At 31.3% G+C, this 12,694-nt stretch overlaps 1 protein-coding gene across 1 annotated transcript in view; it reads left to right on the forward strand.

The window, feature by feature from the left end:
* LOC150092741 (cholinephosphotransferase 1-like) overlaps positions 1-12,694 on the forward strand; it is a 204,806-nt gene that overhangs the window by 121,365 nt on the left and 70,747 nt on the right. The window contains exon 6 of the mRNA XM_090414422.1: positions 3,669-3,827. Within this exon, the coding sequence (XP_090270548.1) occupies positions 3,669-3,827 (159 nt within the window). The remainder of the gene's footprint in view (positions 1-3,668; positions 3,828-12,694) is intronic.

Here is a 12,694-nt window from a genome sequence, read left to right on the forward strand (position 1 = left end):
CATTCTGTTGTGTCAATCACACAATTTCCTACAAACAATAAATGCTCATTAGAGTCAGTTCTTTGTTAGGCCTTTTCTGAAAATACTAAACTACTACTTCACTTCCATGGGATTTTTTTTAGTTTCTTTATGTAGTATACATTTGTTCCAATCATCCTCACTGTTTCACTGGAGTATAAATATTCTTACCTCATGTAATTTAATACGTTGCACAAATCACCTATTCTTTACCAGAGAGAAACAGTTTCTTTTACTATTTCATAAGTAATATATCCATGTAGAGCTCTTCTTGTTAAGCCACTTTACAGTTCCAGATTTTACTAATTTCATCATTTGTTCCAATAGAATAATTAAGATCGCCGCTGTCCTTGAGATAGAAGACAAAACTTTTTATTTTGCATTTCTTCGAACGTTAAAATAGAATATCTACTCAATATCTTGTTTTATTTTCTATTCACTTATTAACAATCTCAACTCTTCTTAAAGGATTCACCTTGCTACAAATCCTTTTCTGAATCTTCTATTAATATATTCTTGACTCTCATGTTTTCTTAAAAACTCCCTAAAACAAAATTCTTTGGTCTCTGTTCTCAAACTTTTCATTTTCTCCCTTCTTGTGTTTATCTGTTGCACAGGTGCTGAACGCTCTTTGTCAGCTGTCAATCACCCATCAATATCTTTGGTGAGCATGCAAATTTATGTAAATTGCAAAGAAGAATTTAGGTAGTAAAGTCTAGCATGTTATCCTTGTTAGCGAAAAGAGACTGTGTTTACAAAGAACAACAGATATCACAACTTTAACAATTGTGAATTACAGTAAAGAATATTGAATTTATTACAACTATCAGAATCTAGTAAGTATATCAATCTGAAATTCTTTATATTTCATTTTAAAACATCAATATTGGGCACATCACACTTGCCGATCATATGTGTTACAAAACCAAAGCTAATAATATATTAACATAGAGAAACAATTGTAAAAAGATTCATAATTGTTAATTATGATTATTTTTACAGCTACTGTGAGAGCAGTTTCTGAATTTAGTATGTTGATTCAGTGCTCACATATCAGGATATTTATGGATTCTTGTGCTTGTTATAATTTATTCCTCAATTATGAATTCACTTGTATTAATCATTGCATCTCAGCTGTGTGTTGGTGCAAGGGGGAAGCATACTCATTCGGTTGATTCTTGCACTTTTATTTTGGGTATAAGAATTGGCCCTACCACATAGATCATCTTTGTGATGTTGTTTGTGATTATGAAACTGTATTGTATATTAACAAAATTAGTTCATGTTGCTCCTTTATTTATTGATTTTTTTTAATACACAACTTTCAGGTCTGGTAGTTCTTCAAGAAAATTACTTTTTTTTTTTTTACTTCACTATTCAAATTTGGTCTAATTTCCACCTTTTGAATTTTAAAACATTGAAAGTATTTTTTTAAAAGAATAAAACTGATTTTGTGCATCGATTTATTACTATCGATGAGACTTGGATTCACGCCATTACACACCAGAATCCAAACAGCAGTCAAAACTGAACAGAAGCCAGTTGCTCTCGCCAAAAGAAGACAAAGTTGGTTCCATCAGCAGGAAAGGTCATGGCATCAATGTTTTGGGATCATAAAGGTTTTGTTTATTAACTGTCTTGAAAAGGGTAAAACAATAACCGGGGAATATTATTCTGATCTTTTAACCAGATTAGACAAAAAAAATTTGTGAGAAAAGACCCAGTTTGCAGAAGAAAAAAATCATCTTTCATCAGGACAATGCACTTGCCTGCAAAGATGTTTTGACAATGGGAAAATTAAGGGATCTGTACTATGAATTGTTGGAACATCCACCTTATTCCCCAGATTTGGCTCTCCCAAAACTAAAACTCTTCCTTGTTGATCAGTGTTTTTCTTCGAATCAAGAGGTGATTGCAGCTGTAGAGGGGTATTTTGCAGATCTTACTGAGAACCACTACAGGGATGGAATAATGGTGCTGGAGCATCGCTGGAATAAATTATTCTTAAGGGAGATTATGTCGAAAAATAAAAATTATTTTGAAATTATAAATTTGTTTTTTCATTGTTAGATCGAGAACTTTTCAGACCACCCTTGTACATCCTAAAATCACAAAACACTGAAGAAATCCCATCATTTCATCATCCAAGACATTTCTATAACTTTACTTTCTATGTGAAAGTAGCAACAAGTTCCATCGAAAAAACTATTGAAAGCCATATAATCACTTTAGAATGAATTAACTTTCTATACAAAAGTCTCAGCTTTCTCCTTAAAACCTTAACAATTTTGTCACTTCAGAACAATGTTGCCTTCTATATGAAAGCTTCTGAAGAAATAACTAAAAACATATCAAATGTTATTTTTTTAATTAATTATTTTTTAATTAATTAATTTTTTAAATTAATTTTTTAATTAATTTTAATTTTAATTATCGAATGTTAGGAATCACGTACTAGAGAATCCTAAATAAAACAAACTTTACTGGGTCCAATTTTATATGAACTGGAAATCAGTAAATTTCCTTTCAGCTTTAACCAAAAATGAATGCTGTGTGGATTATTGATTACAAAAACTTCGCATATCTCTTTGAAAGAATATCCTAGCTCAGTTTTCCATTTCTAACTTTTCTTCTAATTTCTGTTCAGTCTTCATATATGAAGACACAAACTCTATGTTTTTCCTTTTCCTACTCCTTGGATTACTTAGCAATGTGTGATAACATTCTTTTTGCTTCCACTCATGCCTGAAAATGCAACTGAGAAAATTGTGCTCTAGTCCACCATTGCGTGCTGCCATTTCAAGCCCAACTACTTTCCATTATCGCGCTTGAAAGTTCCTTCTTCACAGTTCAGAAAAGTTTATTCAGTTACAATTTCACAATAAAAGTCAGAAGCATTTAAAACAGTTCTTCATTATTCATTGTTCATAAAAATTATCACATTTAATGAACTCCATAAAAATTATGGAAACAACTACCATGTTAGAGTAAAACTTCAATTTCATATGAGGCAAAATAATCACTCGACATTTCTACCTTCTCATTAAGGTCATCATCTGGAGTATACACACATATATACAGAGAAACAAGCCACTACAATGGTATGCTAAAGAAATCTACATGATATGCTAAAGTTACATAAAGTTACAGTGTAACTTTAGCATACCATGATGATGACCTTAATGTGAAGGTCGAAATGTCGAGTGATTATTTTGGTTTATATTAAACTGAAGTTTTACTCTAAAATGTAGTTGTTTCAATAATTTTTATGATGAACAATGATATACAAATTTCCTCCTTGTTGATTCTTTTACTTCCTTCAGAAATCATCTTTGTAACATTTTTCTCTAAATTATTTGTGCATCTTTATGTGTTCACTCATCCACATTTCTCCTGAGCAACCCATATAGCCTACCTGACTGTTTTAATGGTGACATTAATGATCATAATATAGTGGTGACTTTGTTTAATGAAGTGAGAGCAGTCCACTTCATTAAATGTGATTATGGTGAGCCCTTATATACTTGTCAATATCCTTTTCAAAATCAGTTATTCTTTAAACACATTCACAGTAACAATAATAATAAAACATTACTGATTGGAAAAAAAAATGCAATTGAAAGAGAATTAATATCTGTTTATTTGAACAGGGTACAAGTGTTCTCTCTCCTTTCATTCCTGTTGCCCTAGTCATTCTACCAGCTTATATTATTTATCACAAATCTGTGCAGAACATCTATGAAAATCATCCATGCCTCTATATCCTTGCATTTGGTATTGTGACTGCCAAAATTACTAATCGTTTAGTGGTAAGTTCTCTCCCCTTAATGATAACTGATTTTTTTAAATTATGAAGATTTGTGAATTAATATCAATTTCATTGTAAGCATTAAATATATAACATGCTAATACATATAATGTGCAGAAAGTCCTTTCCAAATACACACAAGTGAGTGGATAAATAATACAATGATATAGACATTCAAAAGAATTCTGTCATGAGGAAATAATTATAGGAACAGTGAGCATAAGTATATCTTACTCCATATAGGTTGAGATAAAAAAAAATACTTTTTGTGCTGTTTATGTATGAATTATGCTACTTTAGATGTTGGACTTGTCATTATTATGTTTATGTTAATTCTTTAAGGTCCTCTTTAATAATGGCTCTATGGTCAGCTCTCACTATATCAGACTCCACTACAGTGATCTCTCATTATAATATCATTTCTGTGCCAAAGGAAACTGTAACAAACTTTCTGTAACTATGAAAAACATCCTTTTGATACCAACAAGATAAGGGATGTTAGCGAAGCTTTTGCAGAAGAAAGAATCAAATTAATTAATTGTTATGGCAGATACAAATGATTTGAAAGGTGAGAAATATGCAATGAGAGAAGATATGAAAGAGTTGTTAGAAAAAGCAAAATGAAAAGTAAGAAAGTAAAGATTGTGAGTCTACTGCTTTGGTATGATAGGATAGAATTGAGAATGGTCATGTTTGTCAATGAGAAGATTGTGCAGGAGGAATGGTATTGTTAATATTTAATGATTTATCTTATATCCTATATAGGCTGCGCCATTAGTTATTTATAATGTGTATTATAAATAATATTTCATTTACTAACAATTATTTTTATTTTTGACTCCGAGTGTCCCTATATGTTATTATATTTGCACAAAGAGTTCACTCCAATTGGTGCAATGACTTTAACTCACTTTTTCAGAATCCAGCTAATCATTGACTCAACACCAAGTACAAAATAAACACATTTAATAAAACTTAAAACAATATATATACACTTCTAGTAAAATACATAACTACAAATACAGATTATATGGATCCAAGGCCTTATTAAAAAAATACAAACTTACTCTTAAGACAAAACACTTTTTCTTTACAATCACAAAAAAAATGTTCATAGTCTTATTCTCTTCCTGTTAAGGCTCTTTTCAAGATCCCTTTAAAAATTCTTTTTTACTGCCTCACACAAAACAAAATCAAGTTCCTTCCTACTTGAATATATCTTGGCCAGTTTATAAAAACTTAGTTTCAAGATTTCCTTTTTCTTCTGTACTTATTCCTTCTTGAAACATATTATTTCCACTATTCCTTTTTCGGAATACAATATGAAATTTCCTTTTGACTGCCGCACACAAAAAATTCAAGTTCCTTCCTACTTGAATATATCTTCGGCCAGTTTATAAAAACTTAGTTTCAAGATTTCCTTCTTCTTTACTTATTCCTTCTTGAAACATATTATTTCCACTATTCCCTTTTCGGAATACAATATAAAATTTCCTTTAACTGCCGCACACAAAAAATCAAGTTCCTCCCAACTTGAATATTCCTCGGCCAGTGTTCTAAAAACTTTCCGAACGCTCTCTTGTTTACCACTGTAACTTGGATACGCAACGCTTTCTTGTCAGCTGTCAATCAAACATCAAGTTCACTCCGGGAGCATGCGCACTTCAACAACGTCAGAAACTACGCATTGTAAAAATATGGCTGACTCGCTGTATCCACCAGCACTGAAGAAAGTCTTTCATAAACACAAAATTCAACATTTAAAAAATACAACAAACTTTCTTATAAATAATACAAATAATCAATTAAGTAAGTACTTCAATATTTTTACTTCCTTACATATTACTCCTAACATAATATTTTCATAACGAGCACATCACAAGTGCAGACACTGCGTGTATGAAAACAAAAACTAACAAGCAAAATTAATACGTAAAAATATTCAGAATTTTTAATATGATTATTTTTACATCAGTTTCATTTTTTTGTGAAAAAAAATTTTTTTTTAAAAAATTTTTTTATATTTAACCTACGTCTAAACAAAATTTTAATATTTATTTCTAGATCGTTATATTTTAAGTTCTAATCTAATTATCTAATCATTATGTATATCTTCTGAATCACTAGTTTCAGAATCATCTGACACTAGAGATAATTCTGAAATTTCTTCTTCCAAATTAGTATACTTAAAAATTTCATTTTTATACCTTTCAAACACTTCATTTAAACTACTTGAATGATGTCCTAAATCTATAGAATCATCACTATCAGAATGAGTTTCTACAGGTTTTTGAGATTCTAAAAGTTTCTGGGATTCCTTATTACCTTTACTAACTAAATTTGAGGTATCTTTAACTTCCCTTTTCTTATTTAATCCTATATTTATCAACCTATGAAATTCCGCTATACTTTCATCAATATTAGAATCAATTTGATTATCATTATTCCTACATTGTACATCATCCGAAATGTGTGTCTTGGGAATTCTAAAATTTCTTGTATTTTGGTTCATTTTACCAAAATTTAATTTTTTCTTTCGCTGCATATTTGAATTATGAATATTAGATCTATTCCCTTTCCTATCATTTAACTTTGAATAAGATTCACAATTAGTATTAGGAAAACTACATTCATCCTTCAATATTTTATTCATATTATCACCTAAAGTAACTAAATTTTTATTTCCCAAAAAGTACCTTTTTAATCTATCAGAATGTACATTTAAAATTTTACTAGGATTATTGACATCTTGAATTCTAAAATTTACAGGAGAAAAATTGTCTAAAATTCTAAATGGACCTAAGGCTTTCTTTCCTAATTTCCCAACTCTTTTAATACTAGATTTATCATCTAACAATACTAAATCACCTGGTACAAAAGATTTATATTTTCTAAAGCGATTTGTATAGTGTCTAGTCTTCTGAGAACTTATTTGCTTATTCACTTTATGAATAACGTGAATTTTATACTTTTCCTCATCTTGATTAAATTGGCTATTCCTAGACAAATCATCAATATCAGATTCTAGAGATCTAGACAAGTAATCAGCAACTATATTTCTTTTTCCTGGAATATAAGTTACATCAATATTATATTCCTGCAGTTCCAGTGCCCACCTAATTATACGTTGATTTTTATCCTTCATAGTACTTAGGAATGACAGAGGCTGGTGATCAGATCTTATTTGAATAGGTTGTCCTAACAATAAATATCTAAATTTTCTCAATGGAAAAATTATTGCTAGTGCTTCCTTCTCTATGGTTGAATAATTCAACTCTGGACCTGATAATTTTCTGCTTATAAAAGCTATTGGCTTAAAATCTTCTCCTTCCTTTTGTTCTAGTACAGCAGCAATGCAATCATTTGAAGCATCAGCAGAAAGATAAAATACTTCACCAAACTTAGGATAAATGAGGACTGGAGCTTTAGTCAATGCCAGTTTTAGTTTGTCAAATGCTTCTTGTTGAGCTTCACCCCAATTGAATTTAAAACCTTTTCTTGTCAAGCACACTATGGGTCTTAATAGTTGTGAACAATTTGGAATAAATTTTCTATAGAAGTTTAACATGCCAATAAATCTGCGAACTTGTCTAACTGTTTTAGGAGGTTTAGCTGATAATATGCCTTCTACATTTAACTGAGTTGGCATAATTCCCTTGCTATTTATTTTATGACCTAAATACTGAACTTCTTTTAAGAAAAATTGGCATTTTGAACACTTTAGAGATAGATTTGCCTCATCTAATCTCTTTAAGACATTCCATAGAATTTTACAATGGTTTTCTATATCCTTTGAATAAATTAGAAGATCATCCTGAAAACAGATGACTCCATTTCCCAACATATCAGATAAGACAGAATTCATTAAAGACTGGAATGACATAGCAGAATTTCTTGCACCCTGTGGTAATCTACATAATTGATATTTCTGCCATCTGGTAGTAAATGCAAAGTATTTTCTGTCTTCCTTCTTCAAAGGAATTTGAAAGTAGCCAGAGTTTAAATCCAGCTTTGTAAAATATTGTGCTCCTTCCAAGCATATCAATAATTCCTCAATTTTGCATAGAGGGAAATCAATAGGTTTTGTAACCTTATTAATGGCTCTCAAGTCTAAAACAAATCTCAGGCTTCCATTTGGCTTTTCAATTAAGATAAATGGACTGTTCCACTGAGAATTTGACTTCTCAATTATTCCTGCCCTTTCATATTCCTGTAGTAGTTTCTGGCAACGCTCCATATATTTCAGTGGAGTCTGATATTGTCTAATATAAATAGGAGATTGAGTACAAATCTGTACTGAATGTTCTACTGCATTAGTGCAAGACATTGAAACAATATCTTCTGTGAAAACACCAGAGAAAAATTCAAAGGCAGATTTAAAAAACTTCAGAATTCTATCCCTTTCTTCATTAGTAATTGCTGATTTCATTGAATTCTGCACCAAATTCTCCTTAAACTCTTGAATATTTTCCTTCTCATCTTTCTTTAGAGTGTCAATATTAAATACTTGATCAATATCACTAGTATCTAGAAAAACTTCAGGAGACTGCTCTAATTTTCCACTGTCACCTGATTTCCTATCCAAAGAGCATTCTATTCCACACAATGATACTGTATTATCAACAAAATTACACACAAACCCATGACGTTTCAGAAAATCAATTCCAAATATTATTTGTACATTTGGATTTGAAGATTCTGGAAGAACAATTAATGAATGAGAAACTTTCAATGGAAAACAAGGAATTGAAATAAAGACATTAATTTGCTTATAAGCTGAAATTTCAGATTCAAATATTCCTTTTAACTTAATTGGATTGCTTAAAACTGAAATATCATTTGGAGTTAGAGATTTAATTTTGTTAAATAAGCTATAAGAAATGAGTGAAATGTGTGCACCTGTATCAAGTAAGATATCACAAGGTACATCTTCAATAAATCCTTGTAATACTGTTAAAGGATTACTTTCATTAGCATAAGGAGCTAATGCTACATCAAACTTTCTTTTTTGGTTAGAGCTGTCTTTGGCTTTACCCATGTTTAGTGAATAGTTTGACATTTCTGTCCTTGCCAGTATAATATTGGAATAATAACTAATTCCAGATTTATTTTTATTCTCTGATTTCTTATTTTGAAAACAAGATCTATCTCTAACATAACAATCTTTAGCAAAATGACCCTGTTTATTACATCTAAAACATTTTGGAATGTATCTCCTATGAGATGCTTTATTCCTGTTAATGCTATCAGATTTACAAGAAAAAGATTGATTATCTGTAAGATTTTTGGATATTGATAAATCCGACATCATCTTAAACAGAAGTTCCTGTCCTTGTACTATGGGTCTCTGTTGTCTTTCTATTTCTTCACTCAGAAATGTTTTCAGTTCCTCATATTTTTCCAAATCATGTAATTTTATCCTGGAATCAGATTCTGGAATATCTTTAGTAAAATTCACAGAAGTTTCCTTAGACTTTTTCTTTTTATTTTCAGCTTTACCCTTTTGATGCTTTTCTTCTCTCATTTTATCAGTACCCACAATGCTAGAAGAATGAGTTTGATTATGCTGAAAAGAATTTACTTGCTTATTGCTTGAGGAATGAAAAATATCTCTTAATCTTTCTTCCTTTTCTTTAACAAGCTCAAAACATTGTTCAAGATTTCTAACTTTTTTCTTATACGCTGTTTCTTTTAAATTATCCTTGAGGCCAAGCCTAAATTGATTGAAGAGCAACCATTCTAAAGAGGATTTCTCTTCAGATGAAATATTAAATCCATGAGCAATGGTCCATAATCTATGATAATATTCAGAAACAGATTCCTTATTACCTTGGATACACTGTTGAATCTTCCAAATGTTAGGCCCTAATTCTCTTACATTTGAAAATTCTGATATTAGCAAACTTTTAAAGGTTGCATAATTGTCAGTATCTCGTAGTAAAGGAGATGTGTTTAAGAATGTTTTGGCTTTTCCCAACAATTTATTACGAAGTATAATTAACAAGTGAAAATCTGACCAATTTCCTAAATCTTTAATTTTTTCTGCATACCTAAAAAATGTTTCTATGCTTTCACTACTATCACCTGAGAAAGAAGGTATTACTAAGGTTGGATTTATTAACCTAAAAAATTCTTCATCATTAACTGAAGGAACTTTACCACTAATATTACTATTTTCTGTAGCCATTTTTTTTTTGATTTGAGTCAAGATTTGCCTTTTGGATTCTAAAATAGTTTAGTCATAACCAATTATCCTGTCGTCGACTGCGCCATTGTTAATATTTAATGATTTATCTTATATCCTATATAGGCTGCGCCATTAGTTATTTATAATGTGTATTATAAATAATATTTCATTTACTAACAATTATTTTTATTTTTGACTCCGAGTGTCCCTATATGTTATTATATTTGCACAAAGAGTTCACTCCAATTGGTGCAATGACTTTAACTCACTTTTTCAGAATCCAGCTAATCATTGACTCAACACCAAGTACAAAATAAACACATTTAATAAAACTTAAAACAATATATATACACTTCTAGTAAAATACATAACTACAAATACAGATTATATGGATCCAAGGCCTTATTAAAAAAATACAAACTTACTCTTAAGACAAAACACTTTTTCTTTACAATCACAAAAAAAATGTTCATAGTCTTATTCTCTTCCTGTTAAGGCTCTTTTCAAGATCCCTTTAAAAATTCTTTTTTACTGCCTCACACAAAACAAAATCAAGTTCCTTCCTACTTGAATATATCTTGGCCAGTTTATAAAAACTTAGTTTCAAGATTTCCTTTTTCTTCTGTACTTATTCCTTCTTGAAACATATTATTTCCACTATTCCTTTTTCGGAATACAATATGAAATTTCCTTTTGACTGCCGCACACAAAAAATTCAAGTTCCTTCCTACTTGAATATATCTTCGGCCAGTTTATAAAAACTTAGTTTCAAGATTTCCTTCTTCTTTACTTATTCCTTCTTGAAACATATTATTTCCACTATTCCCTTTTCGGAATACAATATAAAATTTCCTTTAACTGCCGCACACAAAAAATCAAGTTCCTCCCAACTTGAATATTCCTCGGCCAGTGTTCTAAAAACTTTCCGAACGCTCTCTTGTTTACCACTGTAACTTGGATACGCAACGCTTTCTTGTCAGCTGTCAATCAAACATCAAGTTCACTCCGGGAGCATGCGCACTTCAACAACGTCAGAAACTACGCATTGTAAAAATATGGCTGACTCGCTGTATCCACCAGCACTGAAGAAAGTCTTTCATAAACACAAAATTCAACATTTAAAAAATACAACAAACTTTCTTATAAATAATACAAATAATCAATTAAGTAAGTACTTCAATATTTTTACTTCCTTACATATTACTCCTAACATAATATTTTCATAACGAGCACATCACAAGTGCAGACACTGCGTGTATGAAAACAAAAACTAACAAGCAAAATTAATACGTAAAAATATTCAGAATTTTTAATATGATTATTTTTACAGTATGCAGTTAAAGATGTGTGGAGTGAATTTGATAGATGTAAGGGCCTGTATATGCCTGATGGACCGTTTTGGAGTTAGGTGCTTGGAGAAAGTGTTGTTCAGTGAGAGTTTGGAAGTACATAACCAGGGAAACTAGAGATATTAGGGGGAAAAGCAATCAAGCATGTGTCTAGCCATCCCTGGGATAGATAAGTATGAGTGCAGTTTCTCAGGTTTTGTGTCTGAATGGACAGGTAATGACATTATGTAAGGGTAACTATGGGCCCAAGTGGATGTTGAAATGCATGTACACGAATGCCTGAAGTATCAGAAATAAAGAAAAGGAGTCAGCTAAACTTGACCAAAAATCATTGGCATCAGCGAGACCTGGTTGTCAGAGAATGATGTAGTTACAGGGATAGAATGTAATGGATATTATATTTTCAGAGAAGATAGAAGAAATAGGGCAGGATGAGGAAGGGGGGGGAAGTATTGTTAATGATAGCTGAAGAATTTCAACCAACAAAAATAGAAGTTAAGGAAGATTGTAGATCTAATGGAAATTGTTCATTTGAGGCTGCCTGGTTTGAGATAGAGGTCAATAGGACAAAATATATTGTTGGTTGCTGCTAGAGACGTGGGTGTCCAGAAGAAAATGTGGACAACATGCATCAGCAGATTAGCACAATGAGTTCAGGCTGAGCAATTATCATGGGAGACTTCAACTATGGTGATATAGATTGGAAGGAGGAAATGGCACATGGCAAAATGGATATGGAATTTATACAGCTACTAAGCAATAATTACCTGAAATTACATGGTGGAAAGGACCAGGATCTGGTAATAGCTTCTTAAGATCTTTCCATAACTGTAGTAACTCTACCTCCAGTCAGGGAAAGTGACTATGCAGTCTTGTCTTGGGAGGTTGCTCAACATGTGGAAATTTCAGTCAAGAAAGGCTTTATGTGGAACACAAAGCTGATGATTATGAAACTTAGGAGGCAACTTGGAGAACTGCCATGACATAAGAAACTATGTAGAATGAATGACATTAGTGCATGGGAAGTGGTCAAGGATTGTTTTGAGCAAGGCTATATCAAAGTGCATACCCAGGGTCAGGAGGATAAACTGCAGAGGGATTAAGTGGATGACGAGCAATATAAAGCAAGAGATGTGAAAAAAAAAAGAAAGCATTGTGGAAGTAATATAAACAACAAGGTGAACATCATGTCCATGAGCAGTATAAAGCACAAGTAAGGAAGGTTACTAGAATGGTAAGGAAAGCTAATTCATATTTTGAGAGAAAATTAGCTAAGCAGGCCAAAGTAAAGCCAAGAGAGTTTTTGCTACATAACAAGTAAGAGAAGATAAC

Source organism: Typopeltis vanoorti, chromosome 25 (assembly GCF_054136105.1).
Source record: "Typopeltis vanoorti isolate ZY-2024b chromosome 25, IOZ_Tvanoo_1.0, whole genome shotgun sequence".
NCBI lineage: Eukaryota > Metazoa > Arthropoda > Arachnida > Uropygi > Thelyphonidae > Typopeltis > Typopeltis vanoorti.